The sequence below is a fragment of the Chroicocephalus ridibundus genome, chromosome Z (genome assembly GCF_963924245.1).
Source record: "Chroicocephalus ridibundus chromosome Z, bChrRid1.1, whole genome shotgun sequence".
NCBI classification, from domain to species: Eukaryota; Metazoa; Chordata; class Aves; order Charadriiformes; family Laridae; genus Chroicocephalus; species Chroicocephalus ridibundus.
Genome location: NC_086316.1, coordinates 17,095,499 through 17,121,337, shown reverse-complemented (window position 1 = coordinate 17,121,337; position 25,839 = coordinate 17,095,499). Strand labels below are relative to the sequence as shown.

Here is a 25,839-nt window from a genome sequence, read left to right as displayed (position 1 = left end):
ATTCATCTTCGTTTCATTATTTGTTCAAAAAAGAAGCCCTGAAAATATATTTTATATGTAGATTATTACAAGCGCTGGTTTTTGGTGGATAGTGGAGTTCTATAGATCAAAATACTTTTTTGTAAGAATTTAACAAAGATGTTTTTGAGCAATTAGTTTTAAGTATTGTGGCTATTCACCTTGGCCTTCAGCAAGGCAATTCAAATAGAGCTGTTACAAATGTGCTGAAAACACATTTTAGATTTTAATGGTACAACTCAAAACTAACTGAATTCTATTACTACCGTGTCTGTAGTTGTGTGGTTTGAGTTTCACGTTCTTGTAGGAGTGTAAGGTTACTGGAAGGCACTGCATTTGCAAAGGTGTAAGACCTGAGTTTTTACAAACTGTTTGATGGCCACAGTATTGAAGACAGTGATGCTGAAGACAGTGATGCTATTTTGATTCTGGGGCTAGGATGAATTTCCAGAACAGCAACTGCATCTCCTTGGCTAAACCCCCCGAGCAACAGACAGTAAGGTGGGGGAGAAAAGGGGGAGCATGTGTCCTTATCTGAACATGGAAGAATGGAAATTGAGACAAATGCAAGACACTCTTTGCCACTTTACAGTGTCTGTACAAAGGGCGATTGCAATTTGAACTTGTGAGAATGCAACATGCTACACCTCAGTAAGAGGAGGTTGTGATGGTGCAGTGTCTAAAGCATCCGGTTTTATGAAGTCATCTTGCGATGTTTGTAATACATCCAGAGTAACTTAGTCGCTGATGTATCTGAATTTTTAAAATTGTGGGATTAGGAACAGCAATAATCTAGCCTAACCACTGAATCTTAAAAGTGCAAGCAAACAGGCAAAAAAGCAAACCCCTGTCTTGTTAGTTCCCTGTTTTTTGTGCTAACAACATACATGCTACTTTTCAGTTTTCAGAGGTAGTTTTCATTTCAAGTCCTTTAAATATGCAAATTCTCAATTGTTAACATAGCTCCTATGCTTTTTCTACTATTTATTCCTGCAGGCTGGCTGGAAAGCAGTAATTCTGCTGTGTTGGCAGAAAAATGGCTGTTTCAGCATCTGTGTTTCATTTTGTGCTGAATCAAACAATCCCTATAAACCCTGTGTGGTGTCAGGTGATTGCAGTGCGTGTTACTGTTAAGGGTGTCCTAAAAACAGCAGAAAAAGGACGTATTGATGGGGTTTGGTATGGTCTAGTAGGCTGTTCCATGCCAAAGAAATGCCCTAAGCATCTGGCTCTTAGATATTCTGATACGGGTGACAGTGTCTTGATACGGTGTTTTGTGATAATATTTTCATCTGCACAGTCAGCATTTCCTAATGGGAAAAAAGAAGGGGTTTGGCCAAACACTTCAAATCTGTTCTAGCTTTTTCTCTCGCTAGATACCAAAATAGCATACTTGGAGTAGAAGTTGTAACCGTGTACTCCATTATCTGCTTGTGGTCCGAGTAATAACTTGGCTTGTGCTTTTCTACCCTTCTCAGTGGACAGGAAGAACAGTTCAAAGTAGGTCCTGAAAAATTGCTGGGGGGGGGCAGCATTTCTCTGACGTGTAAAGAATTTCAGCTGTGGCCTTTGTATGTAAAGCAGCATGGAGGAGATGCTTCCTTCATCCTTACTGTTTGACTGGGATTCACTGGACCTGCTGTCTCCATTGCTTGTGGGAAGCTACAACCTGCTTAATTCTTGTTCTTGTATTTTCTTACTTACCGGCTCTGCCACAAGATTAGTCAATCAGTGAGGTTATTAGCAGGCCTGTGAGAAATTCTGCTTCCTGAAAATGTTGCATAACACGGTTTGGACATAAAGTGTCAAGGGAGGAGACAAAAAGACAAAAAACATGCTGCGGTGGGGGCTGAGGACACAACTGTGGCAAGAAGTTTGAGGCTGAAAGGCAGAGTGAGACTGGGAGCACCCAGCTGTGCGGAGCGAAGGGGACTTTGGAGAGGTGGGTGCCCTTGCTTTACTGTCCGCTTTATACTTTTCCTTGCAGGAATAAAAGCTACCGTCTGCATTAATGGTTGTATCTGATTTCTGAGACTGGAAGTGGTGAAAATCTGTTAATCAAAATATGCGTAAAAGAAACATCTGGATTTAGTTTTGCATAACGACTGCAGCCTCTGAAGAACTTAATGGCATCCTGGTCTGTCTCATGCAATACAAGGAACAGTTTTAAGAATAGATTGTGATGTAGCTAATGGATGAAAAAATACTGTAAAGTATGAACTCTGAGGCATTACTGGATTGCGCAGGCTCCTGGCTGGAAGAGTGAGAGTAGATTAATTTTATTTTTAAAGTCATCAAATTTGAACGAGAAGCACGCTTACACATTTAGGAAAAATAAGCGTGGTGCCCATAGTGCAATTCATGAAAGTCTTTTTTCAAAATATAATAGAACTTGAAGACTTTCACAACTTTTGCAGCACTTCTTGCCTTGGGATTTGAAAGCACTTAAATTGTTCAGCACACATTTTCCTATGAGAGGAGAATGTGGGTTTTGTAACCAGTGAAAAGTGTAAGAACAACGTGTTGGAGATTCTGGGTTCTGAATCACTTTCTTAAGGGTGAATTTTTTTGGTAAATGTAAATCTTTTAAGATCCCTCAATTATTTGGAAAAAAAAAAAAAAAAGCAAAGCTCTTTGTAGGCAGGGGGAGCAGAATTTAGCTATGTGGCGTTGAACTGTAGACATGTTTGCTGCATTCCAAATCATCACATAGCAAAATATTTCCTATGGTTGTCTTATCACAGTACTAGTAGCAACAGAAATTGTTACTTCTACGAGATAAGCCACATTTGAGAAGACTAGTGTAAATACATTTAATAAGTATTTAATAAAACCACTTTATTAGAAGTGTTGGCAGTATGAGTTTGGCAATAAATTTCATTGCCAAATTAATTTCATTTTGAGATGATATTCCTTTACATGCAATTCCTGATAGTTGCTACTTCCATTGAAAACAGTTGAAATTTTAAAAGACTGCAGTAAAACAATTGCTTGCTTTGCTTATTTTTTTTAAATCTCTTTCTCACTTCTGCTTCCCACCTTTCATTTGGCATTGTATGTTTTGCCACCTCTGTTTTTTCCCTAATTTAAGGAGAAATTCAAAGTGTGCTAGCAACAGTCATGGCTTTGAGATGGAGAACTGAGATGACAGAAGCGTGTTGGTTTGTCGAGACCGTTCTAGGTTTTCAGGCTGCAGGATCTGCCACTGATCTGTCTCATCTTGCTCAAATCTCACCTCTTTGTGTCTCTTCTTTCCTTCTATTTTGGTTTTGAAGGCTTCAGGATACTTGCTGTTGTCATGATAAGGGCAGTGATCAATCAGAGCTTGCAGAAGTCTCAATTTGGCTATTCGGATTTATAGTACACCTGTTTATATCAACGCTCCAGTTACCTTATCCCTTCTTAGGAAGATGAAATCAAGTGTTTACAACGTGTAGAAACCATGTTACTAAGGTAACAGAGGTGATGACTAAATGTTATATAAAAGATATGGGTAATACCATTTGGTAGTCTTCCTTGTTTTTTTTAGAAAATGTCTTCCAAAGAGGACCCTGCAGTGGAGACGGGTGACAATGAAATACATGAGCTCAATCCTTCCGCAGTGCAAGCTCTTCTCCCGCATGCAGGCATTGATTTTCACAAGCTTGTCAAAGACATGGAGGCAGAATTCCAGGAAATCCGTGGACAGCTGCAGAACAGTTACAACCCTACCATGAGAAACGAACACAACAGGTTGAAGTCCTTCTTGTCCTATAAGTCCTATTCATCATGGTCTTTGACGGAAATGGCAGCGGCTGGTTTTTATCACACGCTTGTTAAATCCAGCATACAGTGTTTTTGCTGTGGATTAGTTTTATTCACCACGAAGGTTAGGTGTACCCCATACGAACAGCACAAGAAATTTTGTCCCACTTGTGAATTTGTCCTGGGCAAAGAGGTGGGTAATATTTCGAAGTACGACATACGTGTTCAGAAGTCAGAGAAGAATCCAGCAGAAGACTCCTACAGGTACAGCACAGAGGACGCGAGGCTGCAGACCTTTGACGGATGGCCGTTCTATGCCAGAGGAACAAAGCCTGATTTGCTTGCCAGGGCTGGGTTTTTCTTTACAGGTAATTCCAGGCGATGCTTGGAGGGATGTCTGCTTTGATACATAACACGGTGCGAGTCTACTTACAATACTTGAATGGGTATAACGCCTTCTTTCATGCTACTCTTCCTTTTGTAAAGTACTGTATCCCCCATAAATGCTTTCTTTCCCAGGCTGAAGAACATAGGCAACTCAGCTGTTCCTCATGCGGAAGGTGTTCCGCGTTTTTGATCGCCCTTGCTGCTGTTCCCCACACCGTTTCCTGTTCTGATGCAGTATTTTCTGAGTTGAGAGGACCTCAGTCACATGCACTGTTTAAAATGTGGATTAATCGTGGGTTTGTACAGTGGCATAATTACAGTTCTTTTCTGCTTGTTTTTCTGTAACAGATGGCAGGCTTACAGATCTGATATCTCTTCTGCTCCCCCAAAGGTGCAGACTGCTTTTTAAATATTGGCGTTATGTTTTTTCCAGTCAGCCATAATCTATTGCGTAATTGCTTTCATTTTGGAGTCACCTTCTGCTGTATGGCCCCACTGGTTTAGACAACGGGAGTCTCCCTGAATTCTCCTGCAGTGAACATTAATGCAAATATTGCAGAGTATCACTTCAAGTGCTCTGCAACTGCGTTGTCCCCTTTTTAATGGTTCTTTTACAGCCAGTTGGCTCTATCAGCTCTCTTCACTGGCTTTTTGTTCTTGCTATCTGGACGAAGACTTAGATTTCTTTAGCTTGTTAGTTTGGACTTTCAGAGATTTTTTCCAGCCTGCCTGATTTATTTTTTTTTCCACATCTCATCTGCCAGAGCTTTTGAGCCTTCTATTTTCTTTGCTCAAAAGCTTCGGCTTTTTGAATGATGCTTTCTTAATTCTTGTGATCTGACTTATTTTCCTATATTGTACTCATTTCCTGTAACTTTTCACGAGTCTTTTCTAATAAATAGCGCATGCTGGTGTTGCACTTACAGTAAAACATCTTTCAGGAAATTCTCAAATGCCTGTAAGAGAGTTCTTGGGGCCTTTTTGTTTTGTGGGGTTCTTTTTGGTTGGTTGGTTTCGTTTTGTCAGCCATTTCAACTTCCTTAGCTTTACGTAGTTCCCGTTTTTGAAGTTTAAGAGGTTTAGGTTCCCTGTTTCTCTGGGTGAAGTTATAGCAAAATAAATTACAGTCATGGTTGCACAGTGACACTTCCACTATGAAACTTTGACTTCTTCCCAGTGGATTTCTCAATACCAAGTCACGTCATCTTGTAGACTTGCTAACCAGCTGCCCCACCAGATGATACCTGATAGTTCTCTAAAAAAAAAAGAAAGCCAACAGAGGCCTGAAATTCCAGTGTGTAGAAAATCTTTGCACTTCATTGGTTAGTTTGATTTTGGTTTAAGACATCATTAAGATCTGATATTCGTGTTCCTTCTAGCACTGTTTACTCAGTTTCCCCTGAATATTTTATATACCAGCATTACAGCATTTGACTGACCTGTCTCTCTTCCATCACATTTATGCTGACTATCAATATGTTAAATTAGGGACAGAAATTCTAGTTCTCCCATCAAAAAAAAAAAAAAGCCAACAAAAAAGACAAGTTTATTCTATCAAGCCTGTACAAATTCTCAGGTATTTATGAAGTTTTATTTTGATGGAAAGATCTACCTTATATTTTCACTCTTGGATCTGCACCAAGTTTAGACCCAGACTGACCCAACTAAAATTAGATGGACAGTTTAATAAGCTTGTTTAGTTTCAGATGCTATAATCTAAGAAAAAGGCTTCCCTTAGCTACAAATTTTGGACCAATGATACACACTGGTGTACTCATGATCGCCTGTCTGGAGTGTGAGCAAGTAAAACACAGAAATGTGTGATTACCTCTGAGATCTGTAACTCTCTACGTGCAGGCAAGAAAGATACAGTGCAGTGTTTTGCTTGTGGTGGATGTCTGGGAAATTGGGAAGATGGCGATGATCCTTGGAGAGAACATGCTAAATGGTTTCCTGAGTAAGTTGACCGACTGTCCTAGAAATATTTCTGTATGTATGAAAGGGTTGATTTGTTTTGATATCTCTTTTTTTCCTCAGGAACAATGCTGGAAAGCAAACAAAAAAAAACAAACACGTTTTTGTCTTTGAGGTTGTTACATTCATACAATTGATTTCAGCAGATCTTTATTTCTGACAACAACAGTATAACTCTGCTAACCTTAACCTCATAATTTTTCTATGTATATTGTTTCACATACTTTCTATAGACCTCCCATGGGCTTTTCATTGAGCAAAAGCCAGCTGATTATTCTCTCGGGTAGTCATGATGTTGCATGAACAATGCTGACACCACCAAAAAGTTTGCCTTTTTTTCATCATCTTTCTGTTGTGAAAGTTCCTGAGTATGTACCTCTTCATAACTGAAACACTGCTTCAAGAATTTTAGTTGGAATTAGTGCTTAGGAATAATGTTTGGTTTTGGGTTTTTTTTAATAGATGTGAATTCCTTCAAAGTAAGAAATCAAGTGAGGAAATTAAAAACTACATTGAAACCTACAGTGGATTTGTTGGAGTGGTGGTAATCTTGTAATCTATTTCTATCTTCCTTCTTTATCATGGAATACATCCCAAGGAGGCACTATCCAGGACTTGAAGATAGCCAAATTAGGCCTTGATTCTGATTTTCACCCTCTTTCTCCTAAAAAAAACCCAGCAACCCAAAAGCTGTGTATAATTGTATTTGTAATTAAGACTATGCACTCTAGGTGCAATTTTTTTCATGTAAGTTTATTTTGACTTGTGTGTCCAAGCTGCTTGCGTGGGCAGTGCCCAGGTGGTCCACTGATGAAAAGTGACATACCTCTAATTGGTATTTATCCTATTCGAAGGAGTATGGATGAATTAACTCCTCATGGCACCTATACATATTTATTGATTACTAAGAAGATCGTAGGCGAGCATGCTGAACTAAGAACTTCTGCATGGCCGAAGTCAGGTTAGGTGGACTCTGCCTTGCCAGCTCGTCTTGTATGGCTACATCTTTGTTCGTGGGGTTTGCTTTCATCAGAAAAAAATATAATATGTGTAAGATCTTTCATGATATTACAGATCAAACCCCTATGCCTCAAAAATGTCAAAAAATCTGGAAGCTAACCCCCCTAGCTGATGGAGGATGAGAGGACTGCAAGTATCTCTTGGAAAACACCATCTCAGATATCTTAAGAGCATCAGTGCTCTTTCTTTCTTTTGAGATGCTACTGTCTGAGGAGAGCCATTTCTTCTTGTTAATAGTAACCTGTCATTAGCCAATTCTGTTTCAGAAAGTTCTGTCTCTAAAACTGAAAGCCTTTAAAATGTTGATACTTGGTACTAGCCCTGTTTCTGCATCATAGTTATTTCTTGCGTTTAGCTAAAGAGTGAAATGAAAATAGAATGTATAATAAAAATAAGTATTAATTTTTAATTTTCTGCTTAGGGGAAGGATTTCACAGCTTCCTTTATCAAGGAGAATTTATCTACTGCAACAGGTAAAAAAAAAAATATACTGACTGTTAGCTTTTCGTTAGAAAATAATGCCTTCATATTTTTATTGTACATCACCATTAACAATGAAAGCTGCTCCAGACCATTGCTTTTTTTTCTGAAGCAAGATTACATGCGTAAAAGATTATTGCTTCTGTATTTCTGAAATTTTTAACCCAAGTAAAAATTTGTTTTCTATAGAAGCTAAATATAAAACATGCTGCTTAAGTAGATCTATCTCACTTGCATTTGCCTGTGTGAGAGAGAGATGAAAAATAAATGAAACCTGAAGACTTTGAAGGAAAAATATAGATTTTCATCTCCACTATAACTCAAGAATAAACGTTTATAACTGTCTGAAAGAAAAGGTTCTGTAGTTGTGTTTTTGCTTTGCTGTAAGCCTGAGGTGTTTGCCATCTAGCTCTGCTCCTGCTTTGGAGAGTCTGATAGCAGGCCAAACCTTTCCCGACTAATCAAATGTGCTTGGTTGCAAAGGTGATCTTGTCTTGAACATCTTTGAGGATGAAGGAGTTCGGCTGGACTCTTTTAAAACTTGGCCAGCAGAAGCCCGTGTTGAAGCCACCGCTCTCGCTAAAGCCGGGTTTTTTTATACAGGTTTGAACCAAGTTTGTTATCTGTATAAACACAGGACAAGTAAAAGATTCGCTTCCCAGTGCAGCTGGGACAGAGGTTGAGGCTAGTCCTGCTACCTAATTAAAATCTTGCTATAGCTTTCAGTAAGGAGAGTAATGTAGCTGCAAAATCAGAGTGGCTTTTGCAAAGCCAGAGAGAGGGAAGCAAAATGGAATAACTCTGCCTGGGGTGACAGCCAGAGCAAAGATCTGCAAGGAGGGTATGTTTCTAGAAAGGAGAAAGCATTTATCTGGGCATTTGTATATTCATTTGTCTGGTGTCACTTGAAGGACAACAATGGCACGTCTCTCGATTCTGTGGCGTTTTCTTTTCCTTGATTTAATTTCTATTATTCGTGATTTGAAAAGCATGTATTCCAGTAACAGATAGAGGTCACTGAAGTAAACTCATGAAACAACTGCATTGTTGCAGCTTTTATGCTGCTGACAGAATTAGTATAAGGAAAGAAATCATGTACGTGACCATTTTCAAGGTGCATAATTTATTGCTTGCAGGAGAAGGCGATACAGTACAGTGCTTCAACTGTGCACGTTGCTTAAAGAATTGGGAAGAAGGTGAAGATCCTATGGAAGAACATGCAAAATCGTTCCCAGAGTGAGTGACAGAGTGTCCTAAGACAATTTCCTGCTGTGCAATGAAAGTTGCCGTACACTTTTGTGGTTGTTTTTTTAATACTACTTTAAATGTATATAAATAACTTATATGTTTCTTGAGTGTATAGCACATTGCACTGCTGTGAAAACCTTTTTTTTTAAATTAATGTTTAAATACAGAAATACAGTAAAAGTTTCCAAACAAAAGGAATGTTTGTGAAATAGTTCCATCTTTCTGCCAAATGTAAGCAACTGAAGCAGTGCATTGTACTAACTGCTGTGTCTTTTGGAAACATCATTCTAGTTCCAACTGCTCAGAAGTACTTGGGAAGTCCCTGGAAGAGCAAGCAGAGAGCCTGTCGACACTGCAGGCTGCACAGGTTTGTGCTAGTCTGCAGTATTTGCTGTCACTGAAGGAATATTCGTGCTTTGCAATTGTTAATGATAGTTCCAGTTCCAGGGAGCCTCTGCGCGCGCGTGTGCAGAATGAGCAGCTTTTAGCAGTGCTTCATCCCGGGCAAGCTTTTGAAAGCACCACATTTCAGAGGTCACCGAACAGGTAGGGGGGTATGTGGCACTGTTATAGTTTGAGGAATCCACAACAATTTATTGTCGTTTAGACAATTATTCTCTCACTCAATGACCCCTCCACACCCGGGAAGGGTAATTGGGGAAAAAACAAGGAAAACCAAGGGTTGAAATATAAACAGATTTAATAGAATAAGACTAGATAATTAACATTAATAACACTAAAGAACCAATATTGATCCCGATACCAATATAAAATACACAGGGATTATACTCAGCCCATTCTACCAGCAGAAAGCTGTGCACTCCCAGCAGGGGACACTGTCCCACAAATGTGGGGCACTGCGAGCGCTGCGGCTTTGGGAGGAAGGGAAGGGCTCAGGGGTCCGGCCCCAGGGCAAGAAGTTCTCAGGATGGCAGCCATCAAGGGAGAGAGAGCTCCTCAGCAAACTTTCTAATTTGTATTGAATGTGCCATTCATGCCATGAAATAATCCCATTGGCCAGCCTGGGCCTAGTGCCTGGGTCTCACTCCTCCTCATCCCTGCAGCTGGCAAGGCTTGAAAACACTGAGACCTTGAAACCCACATACCACAGCTGGCTATAAAGCAAATATTTTCACAAATTCGGACACTAGAAGTGCAGTTTTCCCAAGCATTAGGAGAGACTGTAGCAGCACCTTCCCCGCATCTCTGCAGGCTGTCTCACGGCTTTCTCTCGACAGCCTGTGTCAAGGTGACGCGTCTGTGTCTCATCAGAGCTGGGCCTCGTGTCCTTGGTAGGTACGCAGCAAAACCCTGGGATGGAAGAAGCTTCCACAGAAGAGAAGGAGAGAGATGACAATAGAGGGACATTATGTCTGAGGCCCTGCTGCTGGGAGGATCAAAAGAGTTTTGCTAATGTTGAAAAATACAGAGCCAGTACTGCATATATTGTAAATTGTCCTTGTAGCTGCTGGTGCTTGCTGGTATGTAAGCAACTCAGTTTGAACTAAATAATACATATTTAAGGGAGTATAACTGGATTTATTTTTGTTCTAGAAAACTCCCTGTAAGGCAAATCTTGAAGAGAAAGTGACCCTACTTTCTATAGGAGCTGGTAAGTACTCTGCAGCCTCACTTGAAAGGATGGTGATGTTGAATTTACATTTGAGTTTGAGAGGATGTTTAAAGCTTTTCTGGATTTGGCCTTTACTTAGTAAGCCAAAATTTTCATTGAAGCAAGGACTGACTTAGGACTGATGGATTGCCCACATACAGGGACGGCAAATAGTAGAGAGTCTGTCAGCTACTGCTTGCTTTTTTAATGTGTGAATATAAACCAATCCCTTGGCAGGTGAAAGGCACTTCTGTGCAGATGAGGCATATAAGCAAACTAAATTATTTTGTAACAATACATTATGATTTTTTTTTTTCATTCATGTGTTGGAAAATTGCAACTGTATATCAGCTGCATACTACATATTACATGTTTGTGCTTTTAGATACAAAAGAAACTAGTTGAGATAACCTTCCACTATCTTTCGCTTCTGATGCTTCCTTTTTTCCAAACACTACGGCCGTTTCAAGGGAGTGGTTTTGTTGATACAGGCGTGTGGATTTCTGAGGGAAGAGTTCATACACCACGGAGTTTGCACTGGGTGGCCGCAGAGCATGCTGTACTGATGTGCAAACAGAGTTGATAACTCAAAAGTAAACTTGCTATAGTGGTACTGCCCAGATGCTCTCTTCAGCAGCCTTGTGCTAATCCGAAAATGACTACTACTGCCTCCCAGAAATGCCAAAATTATTTGGGATAATATGTATCAGATGGAGCAGTTTTGTAACTTTTGAAGGCACTAAAAGCACATTTTAGAGCTCTGAAAGCATAATAATAGTTTTCAACCTGTATCTCCATTTTACTGAAAGTGACTGGTGCTGTTTCAGGTAGGAAGTCCTAGTTCCCCAGGCTATGGCATAAATATACCCTGTCTTGTCTGAAATTCTTCAGAAAAGAACCTCTCTGGTGTTACCTCTCAGTGAAGTGCAGGAAGAGACAGTGAGCGTTCCTGGGGTTCATTGTATTTTTGTTGAATATGCAAAGAATAAAATGGTACTGCTTCACCTGAGATAACAGATTACCCGGGGGGTTTGGGCAATACATATACTGCATATCTGTATAATTACATCGGTGCAAAAGTACATTTACTTACCTCAGCTGTTCAGAAATACCAAAGTACAGCCCCCACACATTTAATTTGGGGCGGATTATCTATTTTGTGGATAAACTGTACTATGGGCGCAGACAACATAGCTGGCTCTATTGGTGCCACCGAATCAGTGCTCTATACCAGAATTCAGGAACCCTGGCAGAGCAACAGCTTTAGAGAATGTGGTGCAGAGATTCAGTGGCTCTGTAGGAAGATAATGCTGGTCCAGAAAGGATGTTTAGGTCAAGTTTAGCAATACTTTGTCTGCACGGTGCCGTATGAATATATCTTCACAACTCTGAGCCTGCTTGCGAGGCTGGCAATTCACGTTTTTATTGACACAGTGCTGAATCTATGCTACTTATTCTTTCCAGACTGTAGAAGGCTAAACTGTTGCACTGAGATACCAGCGAGTCCCTGCACAGAGCTAGGCCAGGTCCAGCAGAGCTTTTTAGCTCAAGTTTATCATTTGATTACTTGCTACATACAAACTAACCCTACATTAAACCAGATGGGTGCAAAGCGAACTGGGTAGGACAAAGAGAAAGTGTGGGAACTTGGTTTATCCAGAAGTAACACCATTTTTTTCCATTATCTAGAAAATTTCGGGTTCTTATTACTCCAATTTAAAGGACAGTTAACTATATTTGACTTTTGTGTACAGAATCAGCTGTTCACTAGGTTTTATTATTTAACATTGTCCCCTTTGCAGACATGACATCTGTTGAAGGTCAGTGTTTTCAAGAAGCAAGGAAATTGACTGAACAACTTACAAAGGTTTACAACGATAAAAGCTTCAGCAAATTGTTTTCCTTTGGGAACTCAAACCATTTGGCTATTGACTTGAAATCACTCTATGGGGACCTATCAGTTGTCTCAAAGGATATTAACGATCAGCCAATACAGCAGCTCTTTCTTCATGAAATCCTTGCGAACCTTAACTCTACCGTTGTGCTGGAAGGTGAAGCAGGAAGTGGGAAAACAGCATTGCTCAGGAAAATAGCCCTTCTTTGGGCTTCAGGCTGCTGCCCCATTCTGAGCAGGTTCAAGTTTGTATTTTATCTCTCCCTGGCTTATGCAAGATCAGATCAGAGTATGGCTGATATTATACGCAATCAACCGGTAGGATTTGTGGGACCATTAACAGAAAAAACTCTGAGAGACGTAATTCAGCCACTGAAAAACCAGGTGTTATTTCTTTTGGATGACTATAGTGAGATCAATTCAGTGCCCCAACCTGTAGAAGAACTTATACAAAGGAACCATCTCTACCAGCATTGTTTGGTTGTTGCTGTCCGTACCAACAGGACGAGAGAAATTCGCAAGTACGCAACCACCACGTTAAGCATTGCAGAGTTCCCTCTCTCCAGCACTCTGTATGTGCTAAAGAAATTGTTCTCCTACAATATTGACCTCGTGGACAGGCTTCTCTTACAGCTGCAGTTTAACAAGTCCATGCAGACCATTCTAAAGACACCACTTTTTGTGGTGTCTCTCGCTGCATATTGGGTACAGCACCCAAAGGGCAACATAATCAACAATACGGTTATTTTTAAAGCCTATCTGCTCTACCACTTACTAAAATACAGTGAAGAAAAAGAACATGTCCTGGCTATGCTTTCCTCGTGTGGTGAGCTTGCCTTAACCGGTCTTTTCAAGCCATCTTTTGATTTCACTGAGTATGATCTATCTGAAGCAGAAGTTGATGGAGATGAAGCTGTTAGGCTGGGTTTACTGAGCAAATTTACTGCCCAGAGGCTTCATCCAGTTTATAAATTCTTTCACCCCTTGTTTCAGGAGTTTCTTGCTGGAAGAAGACTGAGCGAGCTCCTGGTTTCTGATGAAAAAGAAAAACTGGAGCGAGGGCTGCAATACTTGCAGCAAATCAACACATTTAGAAAAGTTGCTGGGCGCTACAATTTTTTATTGTTTTACGCTTGCAGCTTCTCTTCCCAAGCAGTCCCCCAAATTATATCCTATTTATTTAAATTGATTGACTACAAGGAATCATTGGAAAGCCAGTCAGAAAATGATGAGCATCTGGAGCACCATTCAGACCTTTCAATAAGAATGTCCTTAATTGACCAGTTATGTTTTATTGATCCAAAAGCGCTTCTTCAAGTTTTCATTGAGTATTTACTGGACTTTGCTACTTCTGTAGTTTATGAAAGTAATACTGTCTCTGTGTGCGCCCCAATCATTTTTCAGTTCCTAAGAGGCAAAGATATTTCGTTCAGTTGTTTTTCACCACAAAAATCTAAGCTGCGCTTTTTCCAGGATTACCCAGAATCGCTATCTCTACCCAGTAGTTTTCAGGTTGCAGTACAAGGAAGTGAGCACAAACAAGGACTTAATATGTCTCAAATAGGTGCTTGCTATTCTTCACTGGAGATGCCAACAATTGACCGGGATTATGCTCCTGCGTTTACACGCTTGAATGACATGGCACAAAAAGTGAAAAATGAAGAAGAAGAAAATAATAGATTTATTTCACTGATAAGAAGACATCTACCAGACTCCATCGTGTGTCCTTTCCTACTTACAAAAGGGAAGATGCCGCTTTTAAAGTGTATGTTCAGAAACATCAGTTCCTTTCAGGAAGCTGACCTCAGAAATTTGATGACACTGTTTTCTGCTTCGGATTATATTGAACTTCATCTGAATAACAGTCCTGGATTCATAGAAGTCATCCGACCTGCTATTGAACAGTACAAGGAACATTTTAAAAAATGTAGCCTACATCATCTTAACTTGAGCCAAACCGAGCAAGAATTACTTCTCTCGATGTCTTTTGTGGAATGTCTTGAGATAGACGAAAAAGAAATGCCAGGTACAGCATACTGAATTTTGGCAGAATGTAATTTTTCTCCCTAGTTTCCTTTCTCTCCCCTTGGTGCCTGACAACCGAGCAGCTCCATATCCACGAATAATGGATATGAAATAGCTGTCTTCTACTGTATGCATTTCAGGGGATAGGCAGCCATCCTGTGTTAGCAGATTTCCATCCTGTCCCCTAATTTCAGACCATGACCTCAATACCGGTTTTTGATCTAAGAGGTGTATGTCACTAGAGAGGCAGAACTGCACTTCAGCAGAGGATATAGCGCAGCAAGGAGGACATGCTAGCAGGCACCGACAGATGTGCATTTTCTGCTTGCGGTCAATCTGAGTGGGTCTGCGCCGGGCTTTCAAAAGAAAGAAGAATATTGGACACGGCAGGTGTATTTATGGGATCCTGCCAGGCGTATGCTTAGGCTGCAAGCAGCAGAAGCCTCAGTGAAGGATGGGTTGGCAGGGAAGGGCAATGGTAGAAGGAGGATAGGAAGCAGCAGTCAAGAGAAGGGAAGCCAAAGATGTTAGGATGTCAGATAGTGAAGTTAAGCTACAAAAACCCTGGAAAATTGTCAGAAGAACAGAGGCATTAAGTAGATCAACCCAGTCTCATGGTACGTTTGTCTGGCTTTCATCATTCAGAACTACTTTTTTCAAATTTGGACAAATTCATCTGCCTGGAGGAACTGTCAGTGAGTCGATGTGAGAACCGCAATGTATTTGATACAATACCTGACGGCTTCAAAAATCTCCGTAACATGAAGAAATTGTTGATAAGAAGAATGAAACTTGAAAACACCTCTAGGCTGGGTAAGGTCCACTTTAAAACTTTAGGTACTGTATTCCACTAGAACTTGTCAATACTGAGTAGCTGTCCTGCAGTTTTAATTTCTCCTTTAATTGGCATGTAGCATCTCTGAGTTGTCTTCCCATTGCTTCTGCCCTACAGCTTCTACCTTAAGTTTACCACCCCCACAAAAAAAAAGATGAGCAGAACCTTTCAGTGCTGTAAATTTACAGACCTCCATAAGTTCGTATGGAGGAATGAGCAGAACCGTGCTCTTTCTTTTCCTGAGGCGAGTATTTTCCCTTCTCACCACTCACAGTCCACTGGGAGGAAGAAGAGAGGCAGCACAATTGGCAACCGAGTCCAGATCATGTGTACAGCTGCTCTGACAGGTCAATGAGTGGGTTGTGACGTCTCTTTTAGCTGCCTTATTCCAGCAAGAACCTTAATCTTCAGTCCAGGGCCCCTAGATAACTAATTTTTCACACACCATGATAATGATTACCCAGCTTGTACCGTAAGAAACAACATTCGGTGAACTGTACCCTCGGTATCTGGCCGTTGGATACGGTTTTACAATGTACCTAAAACTAGTAACTTTAGGGGGAAGGAGTTCAAAAAGTTTCAGTCCCGCTAAATGAAAAACTAGAATATTTTTCACATCTGAAAGAAGCCAGAAAATAATCTATAGCAAAATTGGCTTGCATTTTAAGGCCAGAATGATCCATCATGATTATAGTTATAAAATAAGACACAAGCCATCTGATTTTAACAGGTAAACAGATTAATCAAGCTGCTGCTCCCGTTCATCTTATTATCTGTCTCACTTGCTTTTGCTGTGGTAGAAGATGCTTCCCTTTACAGTAAAGTTCACCAATGGAGCTAGGAGAACCTTCTTGATTTTTGACCATTGTTCACTAGATAATGAATCTCCAGTGTTGCAACACTTTGTTTTGCAGTTGAATTTATTAAGAGCTTCCAAGACCTCTCTGTTTTTCACCTGGACTGCTCCAGCTACTTCAATTCTGAATCCCTTCTGGCAGCAATTTCTTCATGCAAGAAAATAACAGAAATCAAGTTAACTGGGTCATTTTTGAGAGATGGAGATTTGCTTTCTTTAGGTAGGATTTTATTTTTTAATACAGGAAACTCACTTTTAAAAACTTAGTAGTTGAGAGAAACTGATAATTTTAAGTTCCAAGAATGACAATGTATAGTTTTCTTTTTTTTTTTTTTTCTTTCCTCCTAGGTGCTGCTCTGACCAATTTTGTCTCTCTCAAAGTGCTGGATCTTAATGGGCAACATTCTGATGACAAGGAAGCTTGTGAAATCTTTGGTTTGTACTTGTCTTCCCTTTTGGCTGATCTCATTTGTTACATGTGACAATTATTTTGTTTCAGGTTCTTTTGGAGACCTTAAGACATAACTTGAACAGCTTAAATACCACCTGAGATACAGCAGAGTATCTAGAACTAGAATGTTAAATCGGGTCTCACAAAGCAGTTTGTGATGAAGGGCATGTGTTCACCTCCTGAGAGGGATGAGCCGAGTGAGATGGATGGCTGTCCTCAACTATGGAATCAGATGTTTCAAGTGTTCTGAAAGCCAAGATGGTCCTCCTGAAAAAGCCATGTCTAGAGGGAACAGGGAAAGGTTGAAAAGGCTTGCATTCTGGGAAGGGAGAATTACCCTCATTTCTTTTCCGTGGGTCCCTTGAGTTTGGCCGCATGGAAGATTCCTTTTGTCTCCGGAGGACTTGTGAGACCTCTTAGACCCTTTGTGGAGTAGTTCTGCCTTTTCTGTTAATGACCTTTTCAAGCTGTTGTGTTACAGAGTGAACAATGGCAGGGGCAAACCTGAGGAAAGAAAGCTGATAGTAACCGATTGCCAGAATCTAAATTTAAATATTTTTTTACTTGGCTCTGCTGCTGTCGCTCACTGGCATTGAAAGATTTGTACTTGTTTAGTCTTAACAAGAAAGGTCGTCTTCTCTCTGCAGCATGCAATTTAGGTGTTCTTCTTAACCTGGAGGAGCTCATCCTTCCTGCAGGGAAGGGAATAAAGTCTGCAGGCAAACTGATTGTTCAGCAGTGTCTACACCTGCTGCACCTCAGACGCTTCTCATTTACCCGATGTCTGGATGATGGCAGCCTGTTGGAAATAGGTGAGTTTAAAAGAGAGAACTTCAGATATGAAATAACATTTCTGAGTAGAGCAGATACTGCTTCAGGATACATTACACTTCTGTTTGTATACATAACAACAATTGCAAATTATTTGTAATTTTTGATGGGTATAATTTCTTCCTATTTATTTGTTCTATATACAGCCCAAAATATTTCTTGCTCATCAAAGTGTATTCAGACTGCTTATGTACTAGACTTTGCTGAAACCTCTTTTGAAATGCCTCCTTAGTTCCCCTTGTCTTTTACAAAGCAATGTAAATTACAAGAAAAATAGTCATTGGGAAAAAAGACTGACTTAAAAGACAGCTTCATAACTACACGCTACTTATATTAGCTTATATGCCCTAGCTGCTAAAACTGCGTATTACCAAAATAATTCTTAAATTTAATACCTAGTTAGTATAGTCTTAGAACTACCACTTCACATATAGGGTAGAGAAAATGTCTTCTTTTGTAAGCAAATGCTAAGTCTGTCATATCATCTTTGTTTAACATACATTTTAGTATATATAGTGACTTGATGACAAGATTCCCATCTTGTAAGTAGGCTGACCAAAAGGCACAACTGAAGAACACATGTGATGGTACACAGGCATGGAAGAGAGGATTGGTAAACTCGGTATCTTGCATCTGTGAAAAGTTGATCTGGTGTCTGACCTCAAGTGGTTGCATACGCTGGTGGTGTATTTGCTTTGCTCTGTAACAGTGGTATCCAAACACTCATAAACACACCAGTATCTTATTCTACTAGGCATTTACTAGGCATCTACTACAACCTGAGGTATTTAAAAGACGGGTAGACATAGTGCTTAGAGATACAGTTTAGTGATGGTTTTTGTCAGAGTTAGGCTGATGGTTGGACTAGATGATCTGAAAGGTCCCTTCCAACCTAGGCAACTAACGTGCCTGCTAAAGTATCCCCTATTTTATCAGTCTCCTCAGTCTGAGGTATTAAAATGCTAAAACAAGTTGAGTTCAAAGTTCTACTTTTTTCAACCTAATAACAGCAGCTTTATTTTTAATGTACAATACCTCAGCTTCACTGAATTTTCATTCGTTTCATACAGGTTTGGAGCATCTATAAATCCTTACTGATGCCTGTTTGGTTTTTTTGCAGCAAAAGTTGCAAATTCTGGAGGTTTCCAGAAGCTTGAACAGCTCTCACTGTCAGTAAATCACGATGTTACAGAAACTGGTTGGAGAAACTTCTTCAAAACGCTTAATAACATGCCTGCCTTAAAAGAGCTGGACATTAGCCGGATGTTCACACATCAGATCAAAGCCAGTGCATCAACAGTGACGGCTTTTGTCCAGTGTGTTTCTCGACTGCCTGATCTTGTGACAATAGTAATGCTGGGATGGCTCCTTGATGCAGAGGACCTTAAAATGTTTGATATCATGAAGGAGCAGCATCCCCAGTCCAGGAGCTTAAAATTATCTTGGCAATGGGTTTTGCCACTTTCACCAATTATTCAAGACTAGAAATGTTTCAAAGTGTTAGGGTTTGGGGTTTCTTCTCTTCCTTCTTGTATTACGAATTATATACCTGCATTGCAAATAAACACGTATTTTAAAATTTTTACCAGGATGAAACATGCCACTCTTTTCTACAGCAGGGTTAGGTTAATGTAAAAGGATCAAGGAACAGGAAACAGGATTAATGTAACTCTAAAAGCTTGACTTTCTTTGAAAATATGGTTATAGATTGTATCTAAGTGGTATCTTCCAAAGAAAAATGAATTTTGCTTAAAGCCCACTTAAAATAAATTATTTCTACTCAGTTGTTTTTCTTGCAATGAAATCAATTACACGAATCACTTCTGAAATAAAAGTTATAAAACCCTTTATGGTCAGGACCGCGCTAAAGATAATACTGGATGCTAGATTCTACTAGTGTCAAAAACCAATAAAGGCCACTTTTTATAACGCCAGATACTAACACAGGACTAGCTGACTGAGGCAGGTACAAGTTGTGCCTCTTTAGCAATGAAGAGTTGCTGAACAGCTGATTTAGCAGCTTTGCATCACTGCAAGCAAATTAATTTACTTCAGCTAGACAATTAAGGAAAAGGCTTCAAAGTGGCTTCGGGAAGTTAAGACTATGTCCTTCTCTTTTTGCTCAATTACTTGTGGGAAACTTGTGATTTTTCTGACACTCAACCACAGCAGGAAAAGGAACTAAATGCAGCAAAAATTCAGGCCCCTATTTGGCTAGTTTCCCTGAAAATAAACACACCGTCATAAATAAATTAGTCTAGTTTTGTGGCTGCAGTCTCTACCCTACACGAGTTAAAATTATAAGGGCTGAAATCTAAGTCCATACTTACCATGACCTTTCCCTACTCTGCATTTTCTAATTTGCTTTTAGTAATGGCACTCAGAAAAAGACCACACAGCACAACCTTCCGGCGTATTTCAGTCATTCATCCAACAGACAGATGTCTACAGAAGCTAAAAATAAAAAACACCCCAAAACAAACCACATTCCTAGATTCAAAGTTTGCAAAGTAGACCTTTATTAACAAGCATTTGAAACAAAAAACGAGCTTTCTTGTATCCAGCTGTTATATTCAGGATTCTTATCAGACCCATAAGGTATCTCTCTTAATATGGTGGTATACCCTTTTCCAGGCCATTGACACCAGTGGCCACTGTAACATACACTGCTGCCACAGCTGACTCCTTAAAAAACATACTCTACGCGCTAGCTCTGGTGTTGTCATTCAGATAAAAAAGTCTGATGAATCCAAGAGGTGTTAAAATGAGAGCGACATGAAATCTATCAATCACATGCAGTTAGAAGATTTAAATCTATCATGTGGTAAAAATACTTAAAGTTGTTTCAAGGAAGTAAAAAATATTTTATTGCTGCAGTGCTTTCTAAACACATTTGACTAGAGGTCTTAAAGAAACAGCTGATTTCAATGCACATGTAATTCCTAGTCTCAAGTTATTTGTTTACTTGTTACCAGGGGGAGCTCAGTGTTAAGGAAATGTTAAGATTAATTGCCTCGATAAAATTCTGATCTTCACCATCAACCATCAGTGCACAAGTGATATGCACCTCTCAGTGGGAAAGATTTGTTACCTGGCTTTAAAAAAGAAGCAAAAATTAGTACACAAGAGCTTTTTGTTTTTAAACAAACAAACAAACAAGAATTACTCAAATGCACACAAATTACATGTTGTCACAGAAAATCAGAAAAAAAAGTGCTCATGAGCATACAGTTTTGTTCTATAAGGAACCCAATGATACACTGGAGAATTCTAAACAAAGGATTTCAAATAAAAGCACAGGCACTGAAGTAATGAAAAAAGAATTGATCAACAATATCAAACTGAAACATCGATCGTGTCCTGAAAACAAAATCTAGCTGCACATCCTGCTATCCCATCTGTATAAAGCAGCAGTCGCTTCCAAAGATGTGTACATAGATGCAAAAACTGCATTTCACTTAAGAACCTTTTATTTTCAAAATAGCCCATAAAAAAATAAGGTAACTCTTCATAGTTCAAGTAAGCTGTGGTGTTAATCCTGATGTAGAGAGATGCTGTAGTTAAACCTCTCATCAGAGCAATAAAATACTTTCCTTCATTCTAACCAAGAAAATACTATTCCATGGCTGCTAAGCAAAGAAGGGATTTATACTGGCAGAAGTGGTTTTTGTAGAGAGCCATAAGAGCAGATGGAAGTCCTGAAGCTCACAGTTTTTTGCACAGAATTCAAAACTTGTTGAGAGCTTGTAAAATGAACCGTAGTTCCAAACAAATTTTGTCAAGCAACACTGTATCTTCATTTAGCACAAAATTACAATACTTACAATCCTTCAAAACAATGGTGGATATTCAGTTATTTTGTGTGTGTTTCCCTCTCCAGTGCTGCTTCCATTCGACTTTGTTTTAAACCCTACAGGACACAATTTAGTAAAATCTTGTTCTTACTAACACAGACATAAAAGCTTCAGTCACACGACAAAAGCATTTTTTGACAATTATTTTTTTTTTAGTGTTTTACAAATCAAGAATAGCTTTTAACTCTTTGGGGAAATCAGAATGGGCAGTTTCAAAAGGACAAAAGCCAAACTACATGTCTTCTTTATCATCAGTGGTTCTAAAGAATAATTTCACATATTTACTTATTGTTCAATTAGGAAGAAATTAAAGCAATCCACCGTTACGTATAATCTGCAGCAAGAAACTCCAAAATTAGTCTTTTGAAGATACCCTGTGGCACCAAAACCCCCTTTTCCAACTTCCAAAATGCAAAGACTTTAATTCCTCCTGTAATTTTCTTTCTTCATAAGTGTACAAAGGAAAATTGGAATCAATACTCCATGTAACAGATTTTTCACGACTATGCTGACAGCTCCTGCTGGACCTTCACCATCACCTGAAGCAATTACTGACAAATAGTGTCTGCAAAAATGCCAAATCTGATCCTAAATGTGATACTACCACTCATACTCAAAGAAAGCACATAGAAGACTACCGAATAATAAACATAGTCAGATTTACTCCATCTGTCTACAAAGACAAAACTGGTTGTTTCAGAATGGCTATAAAAGTACGTAATGGGACTCCCCCAGTGGAACAAAGAATTAAACTAACATTGAGTATACATATATGCTGGCTCGTGTGACTCCTACTCAAGGACAGAAATACTTACAGAATATAAAATACCCTTAACTTTAGCTATCATAAATGAGAGTAAGAGATCTAAAAAGCAGCCCACCCTGTCTAACTTCTAGCTGAAAACAGCAGCAGCGACACAAAAGCAAAATTACAAAGACATTTCAAGACAAAAGAGGCACATACCAGGTAATACCCAGTGTGATAACCACTCATGTACCAGGCTATCAACATGCTCCCCAACGCTTCATCGTCCTCGGGAGAGTCTGGTCTCATAGGTGGTGGAGGAGGAATCAACTAAGAAATCACAAAGGAAATGTCTGTGTTTCAACAGGGTATATCTCAGGTTAGATAGCAACTAATTCTAAAAGATATAAAACTGAAAAATAGGAACGTATCCTCAATACATTCTCTGAAAGGAGTCAAATTTTCTGAGAACGAGTAATTTCCAAAAGCTGGGAGAAATAGTATTCCAGCAGCTTGACTGTACACAAAAACTTTCATTACGGGAAAATGTTTATCTGCATCAGGGAAATGCTGTTAATCAAATGTAAGGTGTAGTTTCTTCAAATATTTTTTCTCTTTGTATTCTTACCAACAGCTTCACTGTCACAAAAATGAGTGCAGACCAGACCTTGTGCATTAGATTCTTGTAATATTTGTAACTGAATGCATTATCAAATACCTGGAAAATACAGACTCTAACACAGAAACATGTTCTAAAAACACGGGTGGTGAGTACATTCAGATAGAAACCCTGAGATCACTAATACTCATCTCTGACACTTTCTTCCTCATTCTTCTATCACTTACCGGTGGTCCTGCGGGGAAGGGCGGGGGCCAGCAAGACAAAAATGATGGAGGTGTCCTGAATTTTGATCCAGGCTACATTGAAAAAATTGAATAGTGCAAATTAAGAAGAAGTTTCAGGCATTACAATTTGATTTGAGAAAATTATTTGAAGCAATCCACAAGCCTCAAACTAAAGGCAACACATCCCAGCACTTTAATGAAACTGTAGTAACAACACACAGTAGTTATTTCTGTGGAGCATTCCATGACTAGAAAAGTAAAACTTACATTACACATGTCACTGAGGTAAACAGTGCTGAAAGAGAGTTCTGATTAATACAAGTGCTTTAAAAAGTTTTTTTCTAAATACAAGTCAATAGTTGCACTCTTACATCAAGAAACATCTCTAATACTACCCACAGGCAAACAGATAATTTCCCTGCTCCTGTGCGGCTGGGGCACTTCCTAACTAAATTCCATTATGCTTGTGAATATCATTAAAATGAGCTTAGACACAAATCTGTTGATACTCAAGAAAAAAGATAAAAGAAAACCTTATAAAGAAATCTTCCACAAACAGTAATATTTAGAAAAAAACCACTGCATTCAACTGCACTATTATTTAGATTCCTACAGAACAGAAAAACTGCAAAGTGTATCAATATCCCAGCCCTCATATAAATAAAGAAGCTACAGCTGAGAGCTTCTATGACATCAGGACATCACTTTTGCTGCCTTCAATGTCCTATGCAGTGAAATGCACCAATTGGCTAAAAAAGTATAACCTTAAAACATCAACAGTGCTATCATTAACAGCACTATCACAGTCCAGGGAACAGCATCCCTCTTTTAAGTTAAAAGGCAATTGCAAAGCAAGTGTTAGCTAGGGAGAAGGCTTTCCTCACTAGACTGTAGCACTGCACAAGGCTGTGTCTGCTAAACTGTGGCCAGGAAAGTGTGGCCATATTATTAAAATTACATACCAACAGGTTCTAACATGCATATCCATATATATCAATTCTCAAAATGCTATTATTTGCTTTCTAGACAATGATAAATACCATCCTATTGTCTCAGAATTTGAACACCAGGCTTAACAATCGTCTATGAATTATTTCAGATAAGGCCAAGCTTACCCTTCCCAGGCCTGGGGCTGCTGGTGGTATGGGAAAACGTAGGTTTTGAGGGGAGCATCTTGCTTTTGTGCAATTGTTTTTGTTTCGAGATGACCGGGAAGATTTTTCGCTTTCATCTGTTGAATACGGAGTCTCATTTTCATTCTAGAAGACCAAGACACTTTTATAAAATGCAGTAAACAGGAGTTTATAGCAAACAATTTTAGTGTGATAAAGCCTGGCAAGCCCCATCCGCATCCTTCCCTCTCTCTAGCCCTCCCAGTCCTATTCAAGAAAGATCTTATAACCTTGCAATTTTATCTGCTCGCCATTTTAGCTATGTTATATTTCACTTGTGAATTTCTTGTTGTCCCCTCCCTTTACTCCATGCTAAGTTCAAGAAGTAACGGAATGCTTTCATATGTCTGTTCACAATGGAACTGTGTATCGATTCTCACTGTGAACACCACAGTGGTACCAGAAATACTGAAGAAGTTGACTCTCCCACTTTTTCCTTCCCCTTCAGAAGAACAAAAAAGTGTCCCTCACCTCCCCGGAATTCCCCATCCCATTTACTGTTTCATCGCTGGTTGGAGGAAGTAGATCAGACAGGTTCTGCTCCTCCTGATTTCCATATCCCGTGTAAGTAACAACACACGTGCCTGTCTTCTGGTTGATGGAGGCAATAGTTGCTAGGTACATATTACCATCCTCAGACCAAACAGCGTTACAGCTGTCACCAACCTTCCACTGTAACAGAGGCAAGAAGATATCTACACCAATGATCAGAGAGAAAGATGCTTTTTTCTACACTACCTTTTGTCCCAACCATGAGAAAGATGACTCACACCCAAAAAGTTTGTCCTTTGTAAGTAGCGAAATTGCTCAAATAAGGTTTATAACATTATTATCCCCCCTCTCCCAGAATGTTACTCTCAAGGTGATGGAAAAGCTACTTTTGAGTACGACAGAGAAGTACAACATGCAGTATGAGCATCACTAGCATTCGCAGGCGAGGAGACCTGTTTCAAAGGCACTGTGTTGCTCTTCTTTCTATTTCTGTTCTTTTTATTGTTTTTCCTCTTCATCGCCAGGCGCTGCTCCGCTTTGTCTGAAGGCTCCGAACACTCTCCATTCTTCAAAGCGTTCTGCGGGAGAAGAAAGGAGGAAAACAATAAAAGGCCATCCAGCATCCTCGGCCCAGGGTCCAGCCACGCCCGGGCCGCCCCCCTTACCTTGAAGGAGGCCACCGCCTTGTCGTACGCCTTGATGAGGGCCGTGTCGTCCCACACGTCCGAGTCGTCGCTCTGCGGAGGCCACAAACAGCTTTATCGCCGCTCCCGAGCCCCGCTCCCGCCGCCCCGACCCCACCCGCCCCCGTCGTCGCCCACCTGCCCGGTGCCCCGCCGGAAAAGCACCCGGTCCGCCATGGCCGAGGCTGGCCCCCGGCCCCGCGCGGCCGCCGGCTGCGCAGGCGTCGTGTCGTCAGTTCCGGCGCGCAGCAGCCCCGCCCCTCCGTCGGTAGCGGCGGGCCCCGGCCCCAGCGCTTCCGTCGGGCTGGCGGGACGGGATTGGCGGTCCCGTGAGGCTCATCCCGTCCGCCGTGCTGGGTGCCCTCCGGGAGGCGCCGCGCAGCAAGCTAGGGAAGCGCCCGACTTCAGATTGAACGGCGCGGGTCAGTCAGGCCGCGCTGGGCCTCCCTCAGGGTTTGGCTGTGGAAACGCCCCGGGCTCACAGCGTGAAACGCACAGCGAGAAGCCCGGCAGAGAGCGGGAACTGAGACCCAGACAGCTGACAGCAAGCAAAAAAAAAAAAAATCTGCTTCATTTCTCACCACCTGCGGGTATTGCATTGCAAAAACGAGCCATGTTTTCCTTCAAACTCTCCTCAGGCTGTGCCAAGGGCCTGCTAACAATAACTGCAGT

General features: G+C 40.3%; 2 protein-coding genes across 7 annotated transcripts; one reads left to right on the top strand and one right to left on the bottom strand.

Annotated features, from left to right (window-relative positions):
* Window positions 1–11: 11 nt before the first annotated feature.
* On the top strand, window positions 12–19,852 carry NAIP (NLR family apoptosis inhibitory protein). 2 transcript variants are annotated; one of them, XM_063319310.1, is made up of 15 exons: window positions 12–1,960; window positions 3,548–4,130; window positions 6,007–6,106; window positions 6,586–6,667; window positions 7,565–7,616; window positions 8,107–8,226; window positions 8,760–8,859; window positions 9,163–9,238; window positions 10,426–10,483; window positions 12,286–14,403; window positions 15,048–15,215; window positions 16,152–16,313; window positions 16,442–16,528; window positions 17,192–17,356; window positions 18,496–19,852. In XM_063319310.1, the coding sequence occupies exons 2-15, from the start codon at window positions 3,551–3,553 to the stop codon at window positions 18,858–18,860; spliced, it is 4,233 nt and encodes a 1,410-aa protein (XP_063175380.1). In that variant the 5' UTR covers window positions 12–1,960; window positions 3,548–3,550; the 3' UTR covers window positions 18,861–19,852. The 2 variants fall into 2 exon arrangements, with proteins under 2 accessions (XP_063175380.1, XP_063175381.1); XM_063319311.1 differs by having other exon boundaries at window positions 3,529–4,130.
* On the bottom strand, window positions 16,360–25,457 carry SMN2 (survival of motor neuron 2, centromeric). 5 transcript variants are annotated; one of them, XM_063319317.1, is made up of 9 exons: window positions 25,306–25,456; window positions 25,150–25,221; window positions 24,937–25,062; window positions 24,464–24,664; window positions 23,936–24,079; window positions 22,821–22,892; window positions 22,194–22,304; window positions 21,200–21,285; window positions 16,360–17,343 (listed from the first exon to the last, which is right to left on the bottom strand). In XM_063319317.1, the coding sequence occupies exons 1-8, from the start codon at window positions 25,342–25,344 to the stop codon at window positions 21,229–21,231; spliced, it is 822 nt and encodes a 273-aa protein (XP_063175387.1). In that variant the 5' UTR covers window positions 25,345–25,456; the 3' UTR covers window positions 16,360–17,343; window positions 21,200–21,228. The 5 variants fall into 5 exon arrangements, with proteins under 5 accessions (XP_063175387.1, XP_063175386.1, XP_063175388.1 ...); XM_063319316.1 differs by lacking the exon at window positions 16,360–17,343 and adding an exon at window positions 19,867–20,470; XM_063319318.1 differs by lacking the exon at window positions 16,360–17,343 and adding an exon at window positions 19,867–20,466.
* Window positions 25,458–25,839: the final 382 nt, after the last annotated feature.

Coding starts and splice junctions, on each gene's coding strand:
- NAIP (XM_063319310.1), top strand. CDS start 3,551: ATGTCTTCCAAAGAGGACCCTGCAGTGGAGACGGGTGACAATGAAATA. Junction 4,131..6,006: donor GGCTGGGTTTTTCTTTACAG/GTAATTCCAGGC, acceptor CTCTACGTGCAG/GCAAGAAAGATACAGTGCAG. Junction 6,668..7,564: donor GTGGATTTGTTGGAGTGGTG/GTAATCTTGTAA, acceptor TTTTCTGCTTAG/GGGAAGGATTTCACAGCTTC.
- SMN2 (XM_063319314.1), bottom strand. CDS start 25,344: ATGGCGGACCGGGTGCTTTTCCGGCGGGGCACCGGGCAG. Junction 24,080..24,463: donor GGATGGGGAATTCCGGGGAG/GTGAGGGACACT, acceptor TTGGTCTTCTAG/AATGAAAATGAGACTCCGTA. Junction 22,893..23,935: donor CAGCCCCAGGCCTGGGAAGG/GTAAGCTTGGCC, acceptor TTTTCAATGTAG/CCTGGATCAAAATTCAGGAC.